The following is a 26,155-nucleotide window of genomic DNA, read 5'->3' on the forward strand; positions in this document are numbered from 1 at the left end:
GGAGGAAAGAGAGAATCGTTAGAGGTTAATCGCTCGGACGTAATGCCGGGGGACCATAAATCCGAGTCTTTTTCTCTGGCGAACAGCCCCGGGAGATCCCGGTGGAAGGGACTACCGTGCCTCTTTCTCTTTTTTTTCCCTCCCGTTTGTACTTTTCTTCTTTTCCATACACCTGCCCGACGGGGAGCGAGAGAGGCAGACGCTGTTCGATAGAGACAAAGAAAGAGAGAGACGGAACGAAACGGCTATCCGCGATGCGCCGTAATCGCTGCGTGTTGTAAAACCGTACCGAAAAGTGGTTCTCATTTTTTTTCGCGATACACCTCCTGTACACGTCAGTTCAGGCACGTGTCCGCTTCTCCCTCTTTCGCTCCCACGCTCTCACCTTCTCTGTCTCGTTCTGCGGCATTATCGATGCCCGTACACGCGCTCACCACCAATGAAAGTGTTTCTTATCTGTTTTAAAAAATACACCGATCTTATCTGACTGACATTGTTCAGCTTTGATTTATCGACGATAACAATAAAGGAACAGCGCAGCTCGCCGCGGAACCACGGGATTCGGTCGAAACCCGCGTGTGTGTACCCGACAGTGTCGGGAAGAAGATACATTATACGCTCAGTTCGCGTGACGACAAAAATTCTGAGATCGTAGTTGGTCAACCCCGGCTATTTGTTTAGTTTGAGAGGATGCTGTTTGGGAAACGGCAGCGGTGCTCATTTCGAACTGAACACGCCTAATGGTTTTTGAATTTTCGCGGTCGTTCGTTAATTGGTCGTCGGGTGTTCGAATTCTTCGCGCGAAAATTTGAATCGGGTAATTTGTTTCGGAAAGTTTATCGTTTCATGGGAACAGTGGAACATCGTGTTTCGTACTGTAATTTACACGAAACATTTATCTCTTGCGTTGCTGATGATAAAATGTAATATACAGGGTGTTCGTAAAATACAGTGTTTAATATAGTTTTGTCAAATGAAAATTGCTATTGTTTCATATTTTTATCGTTGCTCGGTGGAGAAATGCTTTATAATTCTTTGATCGGTTACTTGTTCAGTGCATTTAGAACTTCTTATATTCTTCAAAAACGAAGATGTTCTGAAGGTTCCTCGAAATACGTTATAATCGATATTTAAGTGTTTTTTACTCTCAATGTTACCAACTTGTTTAAAAAATGATCGGTTTGATGAAATATTTCGGTTAAAAATATTCGAAACGAAGGGAAACATCGTAATGCCAACAGTGCACAACCATAACCATTTAAAAAGTCTAAAATTATGGAGGGAATGTTTATCCGTTAGGAAATATTAAATTCGAAGCTCTATTATATTTGAGACCGCTGCGCCTACAATATTTTGTTCCGTTGCCAATAAGACGATATTTCCGTCTGAACGTTCGCGTACCGGGGAATCGTAAGAACCGGTCTTACATTTCGACTAAATTGTATCGCGCGATAAACCGCGTGGTGAATTAATAACGGAAGCGGTGCTTCCACGTGCGAGGAACGTTCGATAGATTAATTGCACGTTGAACGAGCCGCAATTTTATTATACGATGCACGCACGCCGCTCGTGTTTAATCGGAGATTAGATACACACACGTACGCAGGTATGTGTATACCTACAAGCGCGTTCCGTGTTCTGGTTTTACGCGGTGTTTTCGAGTGTCGGATCAACGCCGATTTCGTAAATATAAATGTCGGCTTGTTCCGGGGATCGATTTCTCGTCTTACTCATTTATATTCCGGTGTTCGAGCGGTGCGGTGTCGGGTTCGTTATGCGTCAATTGTTTCGACGTGCCGGTCGCCAATTGCCAACAATCCGGTTAATTCTTCGCTCGTTTTGCCCGGTTAATTTTCAACGATCGCTACTTTCAATGAAAACGTCACGCGATCACTATCGGGTATCTGACCAACTTGCGACCGCTAATACTTGTGGAGAATTAAAGAAATTCAAGACTCCAAAGTTAATTTACCCATTGGAAATATATTAATATATTTCTTAATGATTGTATTGAATCAGACTTTAATAATAATAATTTGATTTTACACGATATTTCCGAAAGATGTTAGTAGATTACATTACACTATTGTAATTTGGAATAGCTGTTGCAAAATTTAGTACGAAATTTGAATTGTTAATCTTTGATTTTTAGGGGGTTACTAAATCATTTCTGACAGAAGAATGAATGTAGTTTTTCAGTCAGTCTTTATTTTTTGTTGATTTTGTCAAGTTAAATCGTTGCTTCATTCGTCTGTAACGAAAAATGCTCGAGGTACGTAGAGTGTATATACTCTACTGGGTGTTCAATGAATGTAGGATCTAAGAGAGGCACTTTGAAGCATTTCAACATTGATATTTTGTAGCAACTTGTAATACGACGGTATTGAAGAGCAAACATGTTGAAAGATAAAACTATTGGCGCCCATATCTTGGTTCTCTGTATTCATATCTTCGTCATATAAATTCAGTTTCTTCATTCCTATTGGTTTTTAGACTCATGTGTGTGTTCGTTTACTTCGTTCTCTAAAATTAATCCATGAACTCATATTTTATGATACATTATCTAGTTTCCCTATGAACACACAAGAGCTGCTAATTTTGACTTTTCCCTGTAGTGATAGATTATTCAAAAAATTTATTTCTTCAACTGTAGCGTTCGACAACTTATAAGGAAAATGTTATTTCAATCAGATACAAACACACAAACTCAGAATTCTCTCAGAATTTTAAATGAAAATTCATTTTTAGAAATGAAAACGTCTTCTCGTACTTACGCAAAATAAGCATTCACGAATCCCAAGTTAATTATATAAAAATTAAAAACTTATGTTCATTAAGGAATTCTTCCAAATGAAAAAATTAATTTCCCAAACGGTACGTAAAGTTCTCCTGTAAATACTATCAAAAAAGTATTCCCAAATTCAAGCATTGTAAACAAATCAAAGAAGAGACCATCGAACGATGGTGATTGAGAGGTCGTCGAACAATTTCGAAAGGGTCAGGGCGCAGATCATTTCGTCCAAGTGCAAGGGTATCTAAAAATACGATCGAATCGCGACCGCGACGCTCCAGAAATATTTTCTTCTCATCAGGAGTGATTCTATCGGCGGCTCCAGTCGGGCCTTCGCGACGGTCGAACCGTTTCCGTTCGATCGGCGGACTCCCGATTCCGCGTTGAGGGGGAAGAAAACGATCGGGAAGGTGGCGCGTAAGGCGGCGAAAACAGAAGCCGCGCCGCGGATCCCCGACGTTCGTCCGATCCGATCTAAAATTATCAGCCGGTGACTCACGAGTAAATCTACCTGAAGCGGAGTTTGTTTCAGGAAACGATAAAACGTTGAACAACGTGCGAGCGCGAGCGCGGCCGCCGCGAGTAGAGGGTAAATAATTCGCATTAATTATCCACTGATCGAAATTACAACGAAGCAGGGCGAGAACGGGGGTGAAAGTTGATTCATGCGAGTTCTAGGTATCAAATTCTAACGAAATTCCTTTCATTTTACGTTCATTTGATGTGGTAGATTGCATAGTGGACGGTGAAGTATTGTACTGCGAATTATTTGAATTGGATAGTCGAATAAAGGGTGTTTGGCAGTGAAACTATGATAGAGTATGCATGTACCTAAATAAAAAATAAGAGGAAATAATCAAAAGTTTTATTTAACCCTCTATAGACCTGCGTGACTTTGAAGTCACCAATATATTGGCATCTTGTTGGTTTATTTCATTTTACACGGCAAAGTGGAGAATATAATGAAAGTAATTAATTAACTTAAACTTTTATACGCTCAGGCGTAAAAGTGCAACGTCATTATAATTTCAAAATTATAAGGTATGTTTTAATGAAATTATTAGAACTGTTGAATACATTGTTGATTTGTACTTACAATTCTATTTTTGTTATGGTTATAAAAAAAATTCGGCCTATAGAGGGTTAATATCTGCTATATTATATATTTCCATACGAATGTAATATAGATCTCAGCAGTCCAGTTTCCACTTTATATATCTAAAATGTATTTATTATAGAAATTCATAATTCTTCTCTATAAATTTTGACACTCAGAGCTGCAACAAACTCTTATCCATCGATTCTGACGCAAACATGTTGCTTTCCATTTTGGAATCATACAAATCCGTGAAGGGTAACAATGGTCCCGCTAAGGATCGAATCGCGGCGAAGAGAGATTTCGATTTCTTTCGGGTAAACGGTGGCGATGAGTAAGCCCCGACTGCCGAGCAATTCGTAGAGATTACCTTCCCGATCCGATCTGACCCAAGAGCGCCATTTCTGAAACTCTCTCGTTCCCCGGAGCGAGAGTTTCAGCGAACAACCATAAACGAGCTCCAGACACAACACTCGTGACTTAGCTCCGTTTCTTTCCTTCTCCCACGATCGTCTTATCCTATAAAACGATCTCCCTTCCTTTTCCCTCTTTCTGCCTCCCTTTTGCTCGTCTCTTTTTTCTTCCCTCCCCTTGCTCTCTCTTTTCCTCCCTCTCTGTTACTTTCTCTCTCTTTCTGGAGAATTATCGAGGGAGTGTCACCGTGATGCACCTGCCTCTTGCTCTCTCTTTCTCTCTCTCTCTCTCTCTCTCTCCCCTTCCCTCTCTTTTCCTTCTTCTTCCCCATTCCCCCTCACTCCCACTATATCCTTCTTTTACTGCCGCCCTCTCCTTCGCTCTCTCCCCTTCGGTCTTACTTTCGGGCTCTCGTCCAGGCTCCGTCGACCGGCCGCACACGCGCCTCGCACACGACCTCGGGAATCGCCATGGAATCGCGTATGGAAATTCGCTTCGGCGGTCGGGCTCTGATAGATGGGGCTGGACGGGGATGGATTTGTTACTCGGGGGATGAAGTTCTTTTCCAATGATGCTCCGTGAAGAAACGACTCTCGTGGTCACCGTTTAATCCTTTGCACTCGATAGACTTACAGCTGCCACTTGGCCTGATACAGTGGAATTATGAAGTCTTATATTTAACACTAAAACTATCGAATAATTAGAGTGACTTATTTCCAATTTTTTAAATAAAAATTAGAGCACTACTTGTATCTGTGCAAATACACGAATTCAATTGAAACTTGTTCGCCAAACGCATAATTTCGTTTAGTAATTCTATTTCTCTAATTGTTAAAAAGTTGAATTTGCATGACGGTTCGGAGTACAATTATTGTTGGTACACAGCTAGACATACGAATGCATGAATAAATAAATTGAAAGATGGTAGGAAGACGTCGAATAAATTAGGTAATACACAGTTTAATGAAGTTCGTTTTGATGAAGCGAAATTTGTCTTCAAGCTTCCTTGAAAAGAGTCTTTGGCCAACTTAATAGATTTTCATGTCTTTTATCAAGTTAATTGAATCTGATAGATGCGGGAGGAACTTTAAATATCAGAGCCTAAAGTGTCTTGGTTGTGTTGCTCGGAGCACCAAAGTCAAACCGGTTCAGATAGTCATAATTTAACAATTATTGGATATCAATACTTTGCCGTCATTCCGCCCACAGAAAAGGAAAAGAACATTCAAACTTAAAATAAGCATATCATAAATATATTATTATCAAATCTAAATCTCAAAACATGAAACCAATTTCACCCCTTCAACTATAATCAACCCTCGATCTCAATAACTCCAATCTCGCGAATATCATCACCATTCATCATAATCCACAATTCAATACCAAATTATCTCGATCAACCATGTAATAACCAAACTATCGACCAGTTAGACTGATTTATTTCTAATTTTGTATAAAAATTACACGTTTCTCGAGATTTGAAGGGTCTCCTAGGCTTGCATCTATACAAATACCCAATTTTCTCGATCTCACAGTAACATCTCCGTAACTTCGATAACTAAAACGAAAATTCCAAGATTCATCCTCCTTCGATAGCTCTAGTGCTAATCATCGAGCTCTCTGAAAATTACATTTACCATTTTCTCTCGCCCTCGTATTCGTCTTCCGGAAGTTAGTCCTCGACTAAATCCTAATGGAAGGGAAACGGTTTCCCGTGGTTAGCGAACGAGACTTTTCGATTCTCTCTTCTTAGGAAAGGCCAAGTCCAAAGTGCGTGGTCTCACGCACGTCCACGCACACTCGCCGGGGATGAGCATAATCTACATTTACAGGAGGGGGCCCCGATGAGCATCTGCTTCTGCACCCCTCTCGGCCTCGACCCCTCACCCCTCGTGCGTCCTAGCACCGAGTCCCTTTCTCCGCTGGCGAGCATCATCCTCCCACCGTCCACGCGCGTTCTCCCAATCATGATCGTTTCCTCTTCGTTTCGTATCTCTCCTTCTCTCTGTCTCTCTTTCTCTTTCTCCCCCCCTCTCTCTCTCACTTATCCCCTCCGCGCTCGTCTTCACTTTTTCCCATCGCGGATCGGGAAACGCACGCGTTGCACTCTTTGGTGTCGCGATAGGGGTCACGCGGCGATGATCACTCGCCTTATCATCCAGCAGCCTTTATTATTCGCTCGACGGCAGCAAAAATTCGTAATCGGCCTCTCCCGGTCGAGTTTTCAATTCGCCGCGATTCTTTCGATTATCGGCCGGCCGCGTACCGTATTGCGTCGCGGTGGCTGCGCTCGAGATCCGCTTTTTGCGCTTCCGTCGACGCAGAGCGTTTGCAGTGGAGTCAGTCGTGGTGTTCTTGTTCCGTGGGATCTTCGCGAAAAATGCGACTGAATTGTTAATCGAATTCAGTTCGAAAGATCTCTCGTTTCGCGTGAAATAGCATCAAACGGTGAAGTGTATACTCGTTGTATGCAGGACGAATGCATCTGTATTTTAATGAAAAACTGAGGAAACAGTAGAGTTAACATGTTTATTTGGAAAAATAAATAATTCATTGATGAAAGTATCGGTATCATTTCGAGCGTAAAGATGACCTATACTCGCCAAACGCGGTTAATTGGTTAACTGTTTGGGTTTAAGGATTTTTGAAAGCCTTTTTAGTGGATCGAAACGATAGAAAGTAATGTAAACCGAGACGAATCATCTTCTCTCTGAGAAAAAAGGGATGAAAATGAACTAGACTTTTGAAATCTTCTCTTTGCAAATACGAAACTAGAAGTAAGAAATGCAATTTGCGATACGACGAATCTGTCCTGGATTCTTATTTTGATCCGATCCATTATGATCTAACACTAAAACTACCGGACGGATCAAAACGACCTATTCCTGATTTCTTCATCTTGCAATTATTAAAAACATAACAGATGCTTCTCTGGGAAATTAATAAAGAAATTGATTTAATGATACGTAAACTGAATTATAAATCAATTAAACTCTCGATAGATGCTCTCTTGAAGTTCCTATAGAGGAATTTGAAAAAGTCAATTTAACTGCTCGGCAGGTTTAGTGCTAACTTGCCTGGGCCTCGCTTGTGGTATACACATGGAAAATAAATGCTACAACGAACGAGCATCAGTAAAATTCGAGTACACTGTAGTTGTTCAAAACGGTGAAACCCGGTGGGTCTTCGCGACGTGAAATCTGAACAGCTCTGGCTCAAACGGTTAATGAGCAGACGCCGCAGCTCGACCGTCCGATTTTGCGGTGGATTATGGAACACGCGTCCCGCTTGCTCGTTCCCTCTTCTTCTTCCGACGCTCGCGGACCGGGACGAGGCTTGTTGATACGGAGTCGCGATTTTTTGCTCGGCCCGGCGGGCGAGCCGGGCAGTAAATCTTGTTGCGGGTCTGCGCTTACTTCTGTTGGGCGTTGCGGAGAGCTCTGAACGCTTTCGGAAGTGTTGCCCGTTGATGATCGTTGTATACTGTTGCGCGTAAAAACTTTGGGACTGTCTGACGGGGGTGGGTTTGTGGTTTTCGAAGGGTGAAATCACCCTTTGCGATGTAATTATTGGTGTCGTTGGTGGGTGAAGATGTTTCGGGGCTGTCGCTGATATTGCTGGACATATTGTGATTTATTAAGTCTTTCTAAGCAATCTCGTTATTAAGATCTTGATTACTATACTAATTTTATCGTTTTAGTGATTCATAAATATTAACTGTGAAGGGAAATATACGATAATGATAATCACATTCTTCTCCATATTAACAATCTAAGATTGATCTAAGAAGACTCACATATTCCAACAATAATAACTAAGGGAATTTTGTACGAATGTACAAAAAACTGAAACAGCTCTCGACATCAAACAATGACAAACATCGAATCTACAAGCTTCAACCCTATCAACTTTATACACTAACGTTTCACTAGTACTGTATATTGTTCAGCAAATGAGTCCCAAAACAGCACAGTAGCAAAAGGGGTCTTTCGCTACGTGTTTTATTTACGGTTTCGATTAGTTACGTATAACTGTATTAACAAATAGCAAATTATTACCAAAAATCAGACGAAACAAGATGATTTGACCAATTAGATCCGTATTCCTTTCAAGGCTCATTCTTTTAACTCCTTGCTCTATAACCACGTGCCAGACTCGTGATGAAGATTTTCAACATGATTCAACAAACATAAATACTACTCAGTCCATTCGAATTCAAAGTAAATGTTATTCTTCTGCAATCAGTTATTATATTTAGAAGGAAACATAGGCCTAGAATATGCCTAGAATGTTTCTCTTTTCTCAATAAACGATTAATGACAAAGCAGTCGTATCGATCAGAGTTGAGAAAGAGATCATAGCGCGAGGGGATAACAATGCACAGTACCAACCACGGTTATCAACGTTCCGTCGAGCCTAGAAAGAAAAGATAAATTCGCGAATTTCCGTAGTCGGCTCGCGTTCGAAAGCGCCGGGATCCAATTCGGTGACCGGGAGCAAAAAGGGTGGTAGCGGAAGGGGAGAGGTCGGGTAGAAGTTCGCGAAACGGGCTAGCGCACGCTGCGACTCGGATTCCTGACTAATGCAAGTCCCTCGTTACCGAACGTGGCCCCGCCATTCGCCGCGCTCCCGTTATGGTCGATATGAATTTGCCACACCGTGAAACACCATCGTCCTGAAACTCTCCTCCGGTTCTGGTTCCGTCCTGTTCTCCCGTGGCAGTTCACTCTCTCGGTTCTCTGTCTGTTCTTGCCCCGGCAGCGTTGTCTCTGCTGACTTTCTGCGTTTCTCTGTCTTCCTCTTTCTCCTTACTCCTGCTTATGTCTTTGTCTTCCTCTTTCTCTTCGCTGCCGCCTCCGTCTTTGTCTTCCTGTTTCTCTCTTCTGTCTTTTCTCTTTCTCTCTTTCTCCTTCTCTCTCGCTTTGTGCGACGAGTTCGAACTGGTCCCGGTAAATTCGCGATGCTCCGCGGGGAAGAGCAAAAGTCCATTAGCCGGCGCGAGAACTGGGTTACTGAAAGGGGGCTCGGAACGATAAAAAAGATTCTCGATGATTCTGCATCCGCAGCGCGCGAGCGACGACCGCGAGTGCCTTCCACTCGCGACGCGACGCGATTTTCGAGCAGGCTTCTGCCCGAAGATCTTGGGTAACTTTGTGTCTATAGCGTGTACCGCGGTGTAGTTCGACGGGTTTGGAATTTTTCGGGTGGGGGCGCGGGACGACCGCTTCCTCTTATTGGGCGGTTTCGTAAATTATGGATGGGACTGTAATTTTATGTCTGCGTTCCTTTGATAAGAGTGTACGCGGAGTAAATTTATGCATGTGCAAGTCTGACGATTTTGTGTAGATTAACTAAGCATATGGAGGGGTGAGATTCTTTTGGTATTTGTAAAATATTTATTGCTTGTGTCTTCGAAATTGGTATCGCATTTGGTTTTAGTTTAATAAAGGTATTTTTAGACACTATATTGTAAAGATACATAGTGTACATGATTTCCTGAGAAAAGAAATATAATATAAATAGCGTGAAAGTTAATATATATTACAAACTGTGCATTGGAAATATTAACTATATGGTAACATTAAACGAAAGGATTTACAGAATTGCAGTTGGAAACCAAACAACCATTACGTAATTGTCTTTTATTATAGAAAATGCTGAAGTACTTTCCCGTTCGGTTCTAAACGCTCATATATTCCTTTGTAATCGTTTCCCATAATGCTGATCTGCAGTTATTTCTGTGCAATGTATTTCTATCCCTTCTTTTAGACGTGTAGAATTTAAAGGGCTCGAGTGTGCTTTATATTTTTAGTTAAAATATCTGTTACACAAGGAGGAGAATATAGTATCAGGGGTCACAAGTATTCCTTGCTCAAGAATGTCTCCCCGTACTCCGGAAAGACGAGCATCCATCGTCCTAGAGAGTCTCTTAGCAGTCTGACTGAAAGCACCACCCTACGAGGTACCATATCCTGGTATCCCCTTGCTCCATTGGCGCAGGCAGCGCTGTTCTCAACTTCCTTTCTCCTCGTGCAGCGCAAAATTCCTCTATCGCGTCGGTCTCCTTGACGATTCGATTGTTTATGCATTTTTCTTTGATAAAAGTATTGTATCAGCTTCTTAATATACTTCGGCAATGACTAACACGATTTATCGCTTTGTTTGTAGATTGTAGAATATTCCGAACCCACTTTTTAGTCATTGTAATGAAACTGTAAGTTATCCGCTACAGATAACGAGTTGATTTCATTGTCTGTATTAGATTGTAGCTTCTTCTAATCATTTTTCCTCAGGTTTGTTGTATTTATTTCAAATCTGTAAATGTTTATGCAAGTACAGATTTTTTGGATATCAATTCATGGATTAACTTATAGAAGTCAGATTTGAAAGTTTGATTTTTTTATCGAGCATTTGATTAGAAGCAATGAAATATCAATCTCATTGAACTCTATCAAGTTTTTCAGTGTACCGAGTCTCAGTTTATCGAATATGCAGTAAACGCATAAAATTTGTAATCTACTTGCGACAAGAGCAAACAAATTTTAATTACGCCTGATTACTCGCTATCAACAGACCGCAGACTGTATACATTTATGACGTTCATCATTTTCTGAGATTCATTATTTCGAACTATTATGTCTGCTGCAATTCATGTTACACTCTCATCACTTGTTTTATTCCGTTACATGCTAAACATCCATGAAACCTATTTTTCAACATAATTCACAATAGACAAATTGATCTCTTCGAAAGCCACCATTGACTTAATTTCACCATCCTTCGTATGGAAGTGGCACCGAAACGGTATAAAATATCGTTACGATTCTTCCGTTACCGTTGCTCGCGTGTAACCTACTGCAAACATACAAAACTGATCACACTACAACCACCAATATACCAGGCCTATCATCAGAACTCCAGAAAGTGTCACAAGACGTGCCACGGGTAACGATTAAAATCCCCTCGCCACTGGGGAGTGCAATTTCTCGTCGTCTCCGAAAATAAATCTCCCTTTCCAAAACGAGCGGTAAAGAAACCAAACCCGTCTGGAACCGAGTCGCCGCTCGGTTCACAGAGACGAAAAGGTCGATCAGCGGGCCCGATAAGAACCGGCCACAGGAAGAGTGATCGCCACCTGTAACAGCGGGCCCCCGTGGTAGCATATATCGTCGGTGAAAAGCTTGGGCACGCGTGTTTGCCTCCACGATTCACGCGCAAAGTGCACGCGATTGGGTTTGATGTTGCGCCCGGCCCGTTCCATGTTCGTAATAGATAAGGTTATCACAGTTCCGGGTTTTCTCGAATTTGTTCTGCATTTTAATAGTTTTAAGCTGATCGCCAAATTGTCGCAAATCAAATTATGCGATCAAACGAAATTTCCTAACGAAAAAGAAACTGAAACATTAATTCGTTACTTTTTAAATGTATTAAAATCTCCTGCAGAGGGTTAAAATTAAAACCTTTTATAGCGATTGCTGTTTCGAAGGTTTCTCAAACTTTAGATTTTTCATAACGGTCGCTATATTAACCTTCTCATATCTAATAGATCCAAGAAAGTTCGGTTTGTTCGATATGTCACAAAGGAAGCTAAGCTTTAAATCTATCTAAATAGTTGTCACTCAAATTTGATTATTTCTTCAATTTTTGATTGGGAGGTTATAGTTTATGAAAGGAGGTTACGAAAATGATTACAGTTCATGATTTAAAGAAACGAGTATAGATTTCTATAATTAAATTAAAGGCGAATTTTTTGTGGAACAGTCGGTGGTTTTAATATCCTCTATCCTGGATCAGTGGTTTTCATAAATCGCACCATAGTAATAGGCATCTGGCCAGATTTGTCAACTGTCCAGGCCCACGGTGTACTGGATCCTTCCATGTGTGCGCGTGTAAGTGTATAAGGTCGCGTAGAGACACACGCCGCGTACACGCGACATAACACCGGGTCTCCCGAACAACAAACGCGCATTCGGCTCTCCTGGCGCCAGGGCCGAAAAGGGGGCTCTGATTTTTTGGCAGGTGCCACTGTCCTCGGCCAGCGTCACCTACCGACGTTCAATGGCCCGCAAAGGGAGCAAAAGGAATCCTGGAGGAATCTTGATTCTAATTGGCCTACGAGGCAACCCGGGTCAGACCCGATCGTCGAACCTCTTCGCCCTGTAATTTCGTTCTGACATAGATCCTTCGGATCCTTTTCTTCTTGGTCCTATCCTGCTCAACCTTCTGCGTTTTGGACGTCACCGCGTCGGGCGAGTCTTTACTTGGAAATGATACTAATCTTCATGAAGATTGCTTTGTCCGCTTGTTCAGAACTTTTCTTAGTCGTTTTGGTACTTCTTTATTTTTAGTAATACTGTTGATTTTTATGAAGTACATTTCGCATCAGATGGATTATGAAATCAAGCGCTGAATGTAATTCAGTAAATGTAATCATTTTTACAGTATTAAGTATTATGAATCTTCGTGGCTGATGACGGGTTAATCGAGTCAATTGAAACATAATGAATATTTTATAAATCACCAATTCTCCGATAACTGATCTGAATATCTTCTAGCATTTTCAATACTTTAAACTTCGATTCCTAGAAAGTTCAACAAGATTTCATTCTTCGAAACTCTTAAAAGTTCGAAGTAACCATTTCCCAATTCTTCATTCACTAAATTATCCCACTAAAACGTGCATGAACAAGCTTGTACCTTCAACAATCCATTTAATCCCCAGAAAAACGTAGATTCCAAAATTCCCAAAAACTGTTTCTCATCGACAGTCTTCAGCCCTTTTGAAATCGCTCGAAGTCCCGTGGAAAGAGTCGCGGCCGCGAACGAAGGCGGCTCGAGCTGCGTGAGAACGCGCGCGGTTGGAACGTCGGAGGCGAAAATGGCGGCGTGCTCTCACCTGTTGAACGCGTATTCCCCGAGGCGATCCGAAAGATATTCGCCTCCTCCTGCCTCTGGTGTTCTTGGTCCTGCCGGTGGGTCCTCCTGTTTCAGCGGGCTGGTTCGCGTGAACCTGTGAATGAAAACGCGCGTTAACTTGCTCCGTGCAAAAGCGCGAGCTGCTGAGGCGGCGGAGACGGAAGGCGGGAAACCGGAGCACGTGTACGCCACGTGCCACCGACGGCACGAGCTCTCTCGCGAGCGCTTGGCTCGCTTCCTCGCGCGCGTGTACCTATACACGCACCTTTGCAAATCTTCCTTTTCTTTTTCTTTTTCTTTTTCTTTTTCTTTTTCTTTTCCTTTTCCTTTTCTTTTTCTTCATCATCTCCTTCTTCTTCTTCTTCTCCTTCCTCTTTTTCCTTTTATTCCGATCCGAAGCGATTTTACGCGCCGCTCTCTCACCCGTTTTCACCGGTCCCCAGAATCATCGCTGGACCCGTTCGCTTTTACTCGCCTCGGTCCGGATAAATTTCTTGGGCCTCGATTGCAACACGATCTGGATCTCGCGTTTCGGCCGCATTAAACGATTTCTTCTGGGCATTTCTGTTTCGGCTCGGCTTAACCACTTAATTGAAGAAATACACTTAATTCGGCGTTTTTGTTTGATCATTGCTGTTAATTATTGGCTTGGCTGTTCTCCTCGATGGCCTTTTGGATAGCAGGTTTTTTGGAGACGGGTTTGCGAGGAGACTGGAGGATTGTTGATTAAATTTCTAGGTGGAGAGGGTCGGATTCATGTTGGAATTTGTATTTTGGTAGACATTCGATATTGCTTGTTATAAATGTATAATAAGCTGATCTTGGATCCTGCTTTTTTTCAAATTAAATATAGGACTTGATGATCTTGACCTAGGAATCTAACAATTGTGTGTGGAAATCAAGTTAAGCGATAGATAATTGATTTCGTGTCTGTACATTCCAGAATACGCTACTGAACTAAGAGATTCTCATTATTTCTATAATTATCACTTATTTTCTTTGAGAAAATCCCTGTCCACCGAATAAACTGGGTAAACGGAAAACCTCCAGAGCAGGATAGGTCACGAAAGTTAGCAGCCAACCGGTCGATACGCCTAAAATTCGAGATCTATCCCCGGGTCTCCTCTCAGAACGAACACCGAGTTGGACATCGTCCAAAGGAGACGAGCAAAAGGCGCTTCGGGGGGAAGATACCCGGGACAGATAATCCATTTCAAGAACATTCCGGATCGTTCTCCGCAATCAGTCCTCTTCTCTTGGTCCAAGCGTTCACCTTTTATTCCTCGTTTTTCCGGGGAACCGTAGCTAGAATCCTCCCTAACTCAAAATCAATCTTTGCCTGGATTCTTAAAACGTTGAATGCCATGGTGGTCGCTCGCGACGGGCACTAGACTTTCTGGTCCAGTAATTCTTCCAAACTACTGCAGTTCTTTCAACTAAACAATTACTTACCAACCAGCTCCTCTATAACACAATAAAGATAATCCTTCAGACAACATCGTCACAACTCAAACAATTCAATATAACATTCTCCCCATCATACAATCCATTCACTTGTCAAACTAACAAACTCTACAAAATAAAAACTACCAAAATCATCCAGATCATACACCAAATTCTCAGAAGCATCCCTCCAATCTGCAAACTCATCCATACTTCTCTCTAAAATCCCCAATTCTTCACATAAAACATTCAACAATCTTCAGCAATCAAAAGTTCCACGTTGAGAACCACTGTACCCATCGCGGTCTACGCCACTGTTCCCCAATGGGCCCCTTCTAGAGTAACACGAAGGGGGGCACTGACAGCGACAGCTGCCGCTGCTGTTGCCGCGCCCCTCCTCTTCGCCCCGCTCGGCGTCCCTTCGCGTCGACTCCAGTCCCTTTTGCCGTGCCGTAGCCCTCCCGGTCCCGCCGGGCCCCTTGGCACCACGACGTCCCCACCATCGGGCCCCATGGTCGCGTGGCAGTCAGCCTTCTCCTCCACAAAATACACCTTCGCCGTACCGTTTACTCCCAAACGCCGCAACGGACGATCTCTCGCCCCCCTTTCGCCGCTGTTCGTCCCTTTTCCCTTCTTTTTTCTCCATCTCCCACTTCTGTCCTCTCCCTTCGGCTACGTGTCTCTCCGTCTCTCTTTTTCTCCCCGTCTCCGTTCCGTCTGGGCACGGTTTCTCCTGCTCCTTCGTGCACCGGCAACCGGCGCGCGCTCTCCTCGCTCGCTCGCTCGCTGAATTTTTCAGTCTGCAGCGTACGCGGGGTTAGGTCGATTTGACTGGTTTGTTGGCACACACGCGCTCTCCACTCCGGGGCCTCTCCTCCTGCCGTGACCGACGGTCCCGCGGCGGACCGGTGTTTCTTTTCACCGGGGAATTTTTATGCGCCTTCTCTTCGCTACCTTTCCGTTCCAGAAAGTAACGGTTCCGGGATGTTTGCTTCTCTCCTTTGCGCCGGCCCTCTCCTCCTGCGCCGCGTGTCCTGCCGACAAGGAGGGCCCCGGAATTATCTGATTCGTGGATTTCGATCCTGGACATTGGGACCCGGTGTCCGTCGCGATGCTCTGCGAGAGAAGGTCTCGAGAGGGAATTTGGAGAGGTCTGAGGGAAGTGTTGCAGTTCGGGGTTTTAAGATTTGGGTTGTGGGAATGAGATTGGATTGAGATTGGCTTTTTGTGATGAGGGTTTAAGCGGTTTGTATTAGTGTGTACGGTAGATCTTCTGAAACTGCAAAAGTGTCTGTTTTTAATGATGGATTTTGAGGGAGAAGATATTCATTTTAAACAACATATTGTATGGAAAATGAGTGGAAACGATCTCTTCGTTATAGTTTCCTGAAACTAAACTAGGGGAGTACTAGACAAATACAATTTGCAAAAGGACTATCACTAGTTTAGAATTCTCAAAATTTCTATAGAAATATAAGGACTCAAGTTTGGGATTCTTCGAGATAAAAGACTCCTCTAACAAAGACCTACTACCAATGTCACATCCAAACAAAACTGAATCGAACAGGAAACTCTCCAAGAGTAGAAAGCGTTTTATAAAACATTTCTGTATTTAAACTCTCAACAATCGGAAAACTAATTTCTCTAATTCCCATTCTCCTATTAAAACTCTACTATCAAACACTCTATCGAAGCTTCGTTTTGTCAAAGACTATACCGGACCAATGTGTTCCTTCATGGGCACTATCCCCGTGGTCAGCATTATATACGGTCAAAGGATTCCAGCGCGCAGAAATAATCTTCTAAAAAGACTATCCCCGACCGAAGGGTCTCCACATGTAGACCACAACCCGTCCAATAAAGACTACAGACTATCCGAAGGTTTCTGCGCATAGACTATCCTTCGTATCCTTCGAGGTTCTACGCTCGACCGAGGAAGTTTTATATTCACGCGCACGAGGACTCGAGACTTCGGTAAAAACCGAATAGAGGAGGACGCCGAGGAAACCTCAAGCGGCCAGAGATAAATTGCTATGGGAAGAAGTAAAGAAGTCGCGTGGCGACTTCGTTCCTTCTCCGCGTCCGTGTCGTGGTCTGTGGGACTCACGGATCCGATACACATATAATGCCCTGCGGTTTCGGGCCCGCCGGGCTCTGCCAGTGTCGGACAAGGTGGGATATTATATCTGGAAGTGTAGTGTACACGCTCTTCCGATTATTCGCAGTCCGTTGGTTCCACTGTGTCCTGGCGAGAGCCATGCTTTCGAGACCCTGGCCCATGGAGATGGCTCGATACTCGTGTCTAACGGGTGGAAAAATTCTTTCGGAATGAATTGTATCTTTCTTCGAATCTTTTGACTTTGTAGGCATCTCGAATATTGGTGGAATTACTTGAATTTGCGGGAATGTTGAAGTTAGAATGATTGCTCGTTTTTTTGTGTATAGAGTGTTCCATTTTGGAGTTTCAGGGTATATCATTAGGATATTCTAGTATTTTTGGTGTAAAAGAATAATTAGTTTTGGATCTGTTTAGTGGAATTTGTTTTGTACGTTATAGTACAAAAGGTAGTATTTTTTAACTTGTTGAACATTTATAAATCTATCCTTCCACAAAACTTACTTTCTGAAGAATAGAATAAGATTTAGGATTGATACTGAGACTGACAGTATATTGATAATAAATTTCTCTATTCAAATATTCAGAACTACATTGCACACAAAGTACATACAGTGCATTATTTACCAAGATAAATCTACTCATTCAGTATACAGGGTGACTCAGAATTCACTAAAAACTCGATTCTACGTTTCATTCTCTCATACACCATACAAATATCCTTCAAACGTTCATAAATTTAACTTCTCCATATACAAAACCAAAATCATTAATTAAACTAAGTCACCCTAACAAGTTCACTAAAATCCCAATTTTAAAAAATCCTATCTACACAATAACATTGCTCCTCACCAAAATCCCAAAAAATTTCAACAGTTCAGTAACAAAACTATCGGATACTTATCTATTTACATGAAATGCTAAAAAGTACCGATCGTCGAGTCGATCCGGTGAAAGCAGGGACCTCTCGTTTCGGGTTGAGCACCATTGGCTACCTGAGTTCTTTTCCACATTTTTTTCGTCTTTCTCCTGGCCCTCTATTCTTCCTCCCTCGGTGTATAGGTGTGCGTAGCCCCCTCTACCGTTGGGGTCGAGGGCCCCAAGGGTGGCAAACCCGCCCCTCCCTTTTCCTTTCCCTATTCTCTGGCGGCCGCGACGCTTCTTTCTTCCTCTTTTTTTTTTCGCTCGCTCTACCTCCCCACCCTATTCCTCCCCACCGTCTGTGTTCGTTCTTACCTGCGCCACGGAGCACCCTTTTGGGTCGCGTGGCACCGTGCACCGGCACGACGGTACACACGCGAATTCTCCCATAGAAAACGGCTCGTTGGGGTGCGTGGGCCTTGCACGCCGGCGGTCCACGTATCGGGTGTCCCGCAAAAATACGAGACCGGCGAAAGAGGAGCAAGTTGAGGCAAAAAAATGAAAGGTTGTCGGTAGGAAAACTGATATTCGAGCGGACACGTTTTGTGCCTGTTTAATTGTCAAGGGAACGTAGAATATCCTTTTTTTAATGTTTTCCGGGTGAATTCGCGGCTGGACAAATGGAGGGCGTTTTCGTACCTCTTTCGTGGGACTAGAGGTCTCCGTGGTGCTTTTAGCCATCGCTTGGGGTATGAAATGCTGAACTGTTAAGAACCGAGACTGTTAAGATTTAAGATTTATTATTCACGGGTATAAAAGTATGAAGTAATCGCGGCTACGCTGGTTTGAGGATGTTTCTTGAAGAAGATAATCGAATTAAGCCTTTACTGGAGGAGCAAGCGAGTGAGCTCACGCGCGCGCAGGTGTTCCATTATTTCTTTCAACGTTTTACAGGCCTCCTCGCCTTTGTCGCGGCTCCTTCCCTCGGATTTTTCGTCTTGGCGTTCGTTTACGTTCGGCTTGATTTAATCGTTCTCTCGGCAGGTGGTGATGCGTCGCGTTAGGAACTCGATTCACGGTTAGATAGCGGTATGAGTTATTGGCTTGTCGCGGATTAATCGGATTTTTACGGTTCAACATTCAGCGGCCCTTCGTTGTTTTTCTTCTTGGTTGCTTGCTAGTGTGCTGCTTTGTTAGTTTCTGTTACTGTATGTTTGAAGATAGTTGAAGGAAGCTTTGGAATATGAAAATTTCTTAGTATTGATTATTATTTTGACAGTCTTTCGTTGCTGAATCTGATCGGGGAGCATGTGGACAAGTAAAATTGTCATTGAAGGATTTCATTTTCATTTTGTTATTATTGATTTATTTTGATTAATGGTATTTAACTACTCTCCTTGCAAATTTCAAATTTTAAATCTGAAATTTGTGAATTTTTACGTCTGAATATTTTTCGTAAATATTCATCGTACGATAGCGAATAGTTAGCTAGAAATGTAAATTTAATACGATTTTTGGGAACGAGAAGTTCATTTCAAAACTTGGCTAGTAGGAAAAGGATAATTTAAGGAATTTCTGTTCTTACACCGTAACTGCATATGATCGTATTTGCAAGAGTTACTGGAGCACGGCGCAGCGACATCAGAATCTTTTTTTTCGAATCTCTGTAATTCGATCGAAGTTCGCCAAATTCTGCGTCCATATGGGAACGAGAAGGTCTAAATTTCACGAACGCCTGCAAGGTACCCACGCGGATCAGGCGTGCGATCATTTTTCGAAAAGGGGGAAAAATCCATGGGCAAACTGGACACACAGGAATCCCGGGTCAAAGTACAGTCGAGCGGTCATCCAATCCTGGGCCTGCATTAAGAACGTTCGACCAAGCGTGTGATCCTGTATTTTAACACCCGAATTTTCAACGTTCAAACTCTAGCATATTGCAGCGATGCATTTCTGGTATCCCCTAACAAACTGTATCCTCAGCTCACTCACTTTTCTCGACAATCTTGTTTTCTATGGTTCGAGACATAATTTTAAGTACCAACTTGTTGAGATTCAACTTTTTTATTCGCCAATTGTATAGTAACTAAAAGCTTCATCGTGCTTTCTTTGATAGAGTTATAATGGTTCATAGTAATTTCTAAGTTTTTTAAAAAGATAACAGTATAATTCTAATTCGAACCAATTCGTCTTTACTTTCAATGTACAAACCACGTACGGTTAGCCGTTTAAAATTTGTCATTACAAACTGTAAAATTTTCTCATGAAATATATTTTAACACTTATATCTGTAATCGACAAAAAACAGTAAAACACATCTATGACTTTTCTTGTCCCGCGCCTATCATTTATTTATACGTTAATACGTTCATTCTCTTAAAATTACTTCGAGTGCGAAGGGTTAAAACACTAAACAAAATTAATTCAATCTCCCCAACGAATCAGTCCCATCGCATCAATATATTCACCCATCCTCCCCGAAAACACCCTCATTTTCAAGCGACCGAAGCATATCCGCGCGGAAATTTTCGTTACCTTTTAGCGGCGAAAAAAAATCCTGGTTAGAAAGGGTTAATGGAGGATCCCGCGGGAAAGGGTCGGTTGATACGATAAGTCAGCCACTCGGCAGCGGGGCGGTGGCCGGGTAGGCGGGAAACGACGAGCAACGGGAACTCTTTCGGTCGCGTTCCCTCTCCGCTACTCTTTTTTTCTCTCCGGGACCACGAAATGCAGATAGGTCGCGGCAGTTCCGCTTCCCCCGGTCCGTTCGTCCATTTTGTTTTTTATGCCGGGCCTCTTGTTTTTCAACGGTTCGCGTTCCACGCGCTTTTTTACGAGATCGTCAACGCCGAAAGTGTCTGGTGTTCTCGCGCCGCGTAATATTCCACGATATTTCTCCGCCCACCACCCCGTGCACCCCTTTCGTCCCCTCCTCACCGTGGCCCGGCTCTGCGCCTTTTTTTTCCGCGTCGCCGCGGCGAATCCGCGAAACGGTGTCGGCGCGGTTTAATCGATTCGCGGAATCCCCTTTCCGCCGATTGATTTCGGGGATCCAGCGCGGCCGCTTCGAAATTCATTGAGAATAATAACGACGCTCCGGTTAGATATAGATATTTTTTCGGCGTTCCGCTTTTTCCCTCCTTCCTTTTTTGTTCCGTCGACGCGCCCGCTGCCGCTTCACCCACATACGGATGATGAAACTTTCGGTCCGCTGCGGAAAAAAAGAGCTTGATCCTCGGCCCGAGATATTGAACGGAATTGGGCGGTCGGGGAATGGTGAATAGTCAATTTCGAGGCGACTGAGAGACCATCTTTTGGTTTTTTATGTTCCTACGGGCTCAATTTGAATCGCGATTGACGCTTGAATGCTTGTTATTGTTGCGTTCGCGACGGCCGGGAGAGGTGGTTTGGTTTTACGATTGTATAATAAGTGTTTGACCGAATATGTAATTACTAGCGCTGCAGTTTGGTAGGTTTTCTAATGATATGGGAACTTTGTAGATGGAGTTTCGCGAAAGATGATTTTTAGAAAATAGAAATGAGATTAAGTTAAAGTGATTCATTCTGAAGCAATTGTAAACTGATGTAGTACTTGCATTCTAACCGACATTTTAATATAATTCACAGCGAGTATCTCGAACGAAATAAGCAGAACGAAAAATCCACTTGAGGGAAATTCTACAACTCTATTTAACATTATTTCTATGGAAATTTTCAAATTTTAACTTACAATTATTTTCCAAATCTGTCGTATATTGGGAATTGACTTTTAGATTTTTCCAATAACGATTACAAAATTAACTATGCGAAATGTTCAAAATTCAATCAAGGAAAAATGATTGGATTAGGAAAATAATTTCAAGTTAAAATTTAAAAATGTGTCTCCCGACACTTACGGTAGAAATAGTGTTAAGAATATATAAATTTCCTGCAGAATAAATCAATTAATTTTTCAGCTATTTCAAATTGTTAGAACTAATGCAATACGTCACAATTGGCATGCCGAGCCCGAAAAGTTATCTTCATTAGAAAAAGAAAGGTTTTATGAAACCGTAATCAGCTACCATCGTTTTTATCTCTTTCTCATCTTTATCGTTCGATGTGCACGCACAAAGAAAGCTTCTTGCTCAACTGGGAAGCGTTTTCCGCGCGGCAACGATCGGATATGGGTCGAGAAAGAGGTGAATCGACCACTGGCAGCGAATTACGCGCTACAGCCGGCCGCTGGTTGCCGCGATACCATCTACACGGATTTCGGCCGGCATCAATTCGGCATTACAGCTCGCGAAACGCGGCGACACAACCTCGAAAACCGCGCGGCGCGCGCTCCGTGCGGCGATTTTCAGCGCGCGAGGACACGACCGCGATTTCGTGGTCAGCCCCCGGCACGGCGTCGTATATCAGCGCGACACCATCGAATTAGAATTACCTGAAATTATCACGCCCTTTCTGCGGTCCTGTTACCTTGTACGGACCGAAAGGTGCCATCGATTTATTTAGTTGGGGCCGAACAAACCGAACAGATTGTACTGACCCGCGGCGAATTCCATTTGTATACCGGAGAGACTGTTAAACCTGTATGCATCGTATCATCGGTTTGCATTTCGCAGTTCTTTAGGAGAGTAATGAATGAGATAGAAGTGTAATGAATGAAAGCAACCCTTTGTGGATTAAATTGAGGATTTGATTCTTGAATCTTTTTTTAATTCTTTAATTCTTGATTTTCTGGATTCTGGTTTTTTTAATTTTGAAATTTTTGGGTTTTTGATTTTTTGAACTATTGAATACTTAGATTAAGTGAAAGTTAAGCTTTGCTTACGAAAGTCACATCCATTATCCAGAACAAAAATTAATTGTCAGTAGAATAAGTACTTTATACTTTATGTTACTTACGAATGAAGTCTCCTCACCATTGAACAAACAACAAAAAGAGTAATTCTAAAACTCAAAAAGTCTAATGCATCGTTAATTGCTACACCTAATGACGTCTTCACCGTTGCAACCTCTGTATGGATATAAGGGAGATTATCACAGTCAGCGTCCGCCGAGTAGCGCTTTGAACACATCGCGGACACCCGGCCTCGAAAACAGTCGGACAAGACCCAACAAGCTCCGGAATCTCGTGGGTCACAGTCGCATATCCGTGGTAATTCTTCATCGGGCCGGGTACTCGATAGAGGTGACGCCGGCAGCAGCCAACGTGGAAGACGAACTAGTCGTGACACGAAGCTGCCCGGTGCTCAACACTACGTCATAACGGTCGAGCTAGCTTGCACCGGCCCCTGAGGATGACACGATGGACCATGGTTTAGCTTGTCCTTTGATGCATGATATTGCAGACTCGGTGCTGCACGCTTCGGCAAACATGTCACGAGCAAGCCGAAACTGTTAGGATTCATAGTTATCTCGGCCGATCGTGTCGTAGTCGGACACTCGCCCTATCGTCCACGCACGGATATATCCGTCCTCTGTAATGTGATATACTCCACTCCTAGGGCTGGTCCTTTCGCGGTTATCAGACAGTTGGACTTTCCGGTTCGGCTTCTTTGGTGAAACCGGCACGTGCGTTGCCGGGGTGTTTCGATCGCGACAATTAACCCTTTGCTGTCGAGACACGGTTCTCAGTTACCACTTAGTTTCCGTGCAACAGAATTATGAAGTTCGATATTGGATATCAGATTTTGGTTAATGCATTAACTCTCAGCGGTCGACGATTTTTTATTCGTTCCTTGCGAAACAGACTGTTTGAAGCTTCTAATATTTCTTTTCATAATGAACTGAGTTATGTATCGACGTCTTGGATACTAAAAGGAAAAGAAACATGTCAGTCTCTCGTTAGTGGAATAATTAAATTATTCATTTGTAGTCTTCGATTTTAGATGCCGGAGCAGAGGGTTAATACTTTAAATATTGAAATAAAATGGTACTGTGATCTATTTTTTGTTTTGACAAATGTCATCGATTCGTTAGGCGATAATGAATAGTTCTTTTGTGATTGAAGTAATAGTAGTGAATTATATTGTATTGGTTAGTGATTATTATAATATTTGTGTATTGTTACTTAATTTACTTCTCATATAATAGAAAAATTTGTAAAAATTTAAATTCCCTTGAATGACATAGCCTTACTGCGCAACAGGAAGTAAACTTCTAAATCCAAAACAAGCTCAACCCAATAGTTAGTGAATATTCATAGGCCTGCATCGATAGATATCCACAAAGCAAAATGAACAAACATTTGTTTATTTTACGAAGTCTTCCGCCTATTTCCTAGTAACACGAAGTTCGATAAACTGTATTGAACATTTCACTGTACGAGCTTCAGATAATTGTCTGCCCTGCGGGTGCATAAAATCCACATTCACCGATAACGAATGATATGAATGAAATTATTCATACAGGGTCGTCGAAGGGAGAAGATAAAATCCGTTTCAACACGCTAACTTACCATTTACACGTCAATCTCTTCCAATTCACATTAAAAACACCCATAAAACGAATCATTCGAACAGTTCCTCTAATTAAAACCCCCGAAAATACGCAATCAACGACAAAAAGAACAGAGCACCTTTCACCCCAATAACCCCAGACTACCTAAAGCCCGAAAAATTCATTCAGCAATTTCCAAAAAGAGAAGAAAAACCGGCGTGCTCGCATAAATATTCGATGCACTCGTCACGATCGAGTCAGGAACGACACACGAATGATACACGCGTGGAACGTACATACAAATGAATATAAATAGCCCGGAAAGCGATCGTTCATTGAAAACCCGAACGAAGCCGGCAGCCCGCGGGGGAAGAAATTCATTGTCGATCGAGCGGGTGGGGCGGCCAGCGGCGCGCGAGAGGGGGTGGGACACAATGGCGGTCCGGGGTGATAAAATATCGTCGAATTAAAGTTAATCCGAATTCTTCCGCGGCGGTTTTCGAAACCAGTAAATCCAGCCGATCCTCATAAATTGCTGGCAAGACGCGCGGGGCCCACGTAGATTCTCTCTTTCTCTCTCCTCCGCTCACTTTCGCGTGCACGTACGTATACGGGGGTGGGCATTAATAACGGATGAAGCCTCCCAGCGCCTAGCGCACGGCGTAATGTTTATCTCGTTGTTTATTCCGCGTGCGTGGCAGCCGCAACGCGGAAAACGCGCCGGTCGCGGATTCTTACCGCGATCGCGGTTTTGATTTATAAAGACGCGCCGCGAATTTATGCCCGACATTAATTTTGCATCGACTCGGTGCGCCGTGCGTGCACGTCGGGCATCTTCTTGTGCCTCCCTCTGCGCCTTCTTTCTTTCCCGCTGCCACTGTGCGAAGGATATTCCGCTGCCTCCGAGAAACCGGGTTTCTTTGGTCCTTGGAAGTTATTGAGATGCTTCTGAATGTTGCTGTCTTTAGTTTTGTGCTTGGGAAGTTTGAATACGTGGAATCGTGGCGATTTTGGAGGGTGATGTTGAATGCGACGTTGTAGTTGTTTTTTGTAGGTCGAATTAAAGTGTTTCGTATTAGGAAGAATCGACGTTGGCGTCTGTCAAATTACATGAGATTTTATTCTTATTTTTCTATTACGTTTTACAATAATTAGGTAAATCGTGGTTAGATTGGATTACGGTGATTACGTTTAGTTGTTGCGTTTAGGAGGTCGTGGAATCGATACGGAAATGACGGCTCTATATTTCATAGAGCTATATCGCAATATTTATTATAGGCGTAACACAAACGAACAGTAAGAACCTGAAATACCGGCTGAAATTTATATTACGCCACGCAGCCCAAAACGGTCCATAATTCGAGAACTCCAACAGTTCCATTTTCCTAACTTCCTGTGACAAATAACGCACTAAAAAGGGGACCTCACCGCTTTATGTTCCTCGTTACCGGGAACTGTTGTAACTTTATTTGTTTCAATGTTTATAGCGACAGACTTTGTTCCAGCGGAGTGACTTCTGTTTCAACGTTCGGTCCCTTTTCTTTCTGTTACAGAAAAGCCGGGATTCCAGTCGCCGTATGGCCCCACGATGGACAACGGAATGGTGAGTACCATTTCCCCAATTATCCCACTAAGATCCTACGTTCGTTCTTTTTTGGTTTTTTTCTCTTTTCTTTTATTATTTTTTTTTTTTCGTTGGGGATGATCTTCGAGCGGATAAGGAGGGGGAGGGGGTGGGGGTGAGTCTAGGATTTTCTACCCCTCGACTCGACCAACTCGAATCTCCAGATAAAGCTGGATTACGTAAGAAACAGCGGCGTAATAATTATTGCAGTCGTGGAGGCAAATTTATCCGAGAAAAAGTTACTCCGCCCTTTCTTCCGCCCTCTCGCACGCTCCCGGATAATCCGAAAACTTTGGACCGGGTCATATTCTTGGAAGCGGTTCTCATCGTGCTTCGTGCTCCCCGATGTAACCGGGTTTAGCGTTTCTCAGCCTTCAGTTTGCGAAATACCGGTTAAAAAATGCCATATACCTTATACAGTTACTTTGAACTATACATATCGGATTAACTAGAAGACTCTGTCGT

The 26,155-nt window shown here is 42.9% G+C and overlaps 1 protein-coding gene across 3 annotated transcripts in view; it reads left to right on the forward strand.

Annotated features, from left to right (window-relative positions):
* Positions 1-26,155, forward strand: part of LOC116433762 (protein daughterless) — a 212,385-nt gene that overhangs the window by 993 nt on the left and 185,237 nt on the right. For all 3 annotated transcript variants that reach the window (XM_076373741.1, XM_076373743.1, XM_076373747.1), the window contains exon 2: positions 25,620-25,669. In XM_076373741.1, the coding sequence (XP_076229856.1) occupies positions 25,620-25,669 (50 nt within the window). The remainder of the gene's footprint in view (positions 1-25,619; positions 25,670-26,155) is intronic.

This window comes from Nomia melanderi, chromosome 14, assembly GCF_051020985.1.
Source record: "Nomia melanderi isolate GNS246 chromosome 14, iyNomMela1, whole genome shotgun sequence".
In the NCBI taxonomy this organism is placed as follows: domain Eukaryota; kingdom Metazoa; phylum Arthropoda; class Insecta; order Hymenoptera; family Halictidae; genus Nomia; species Nomia melanderi.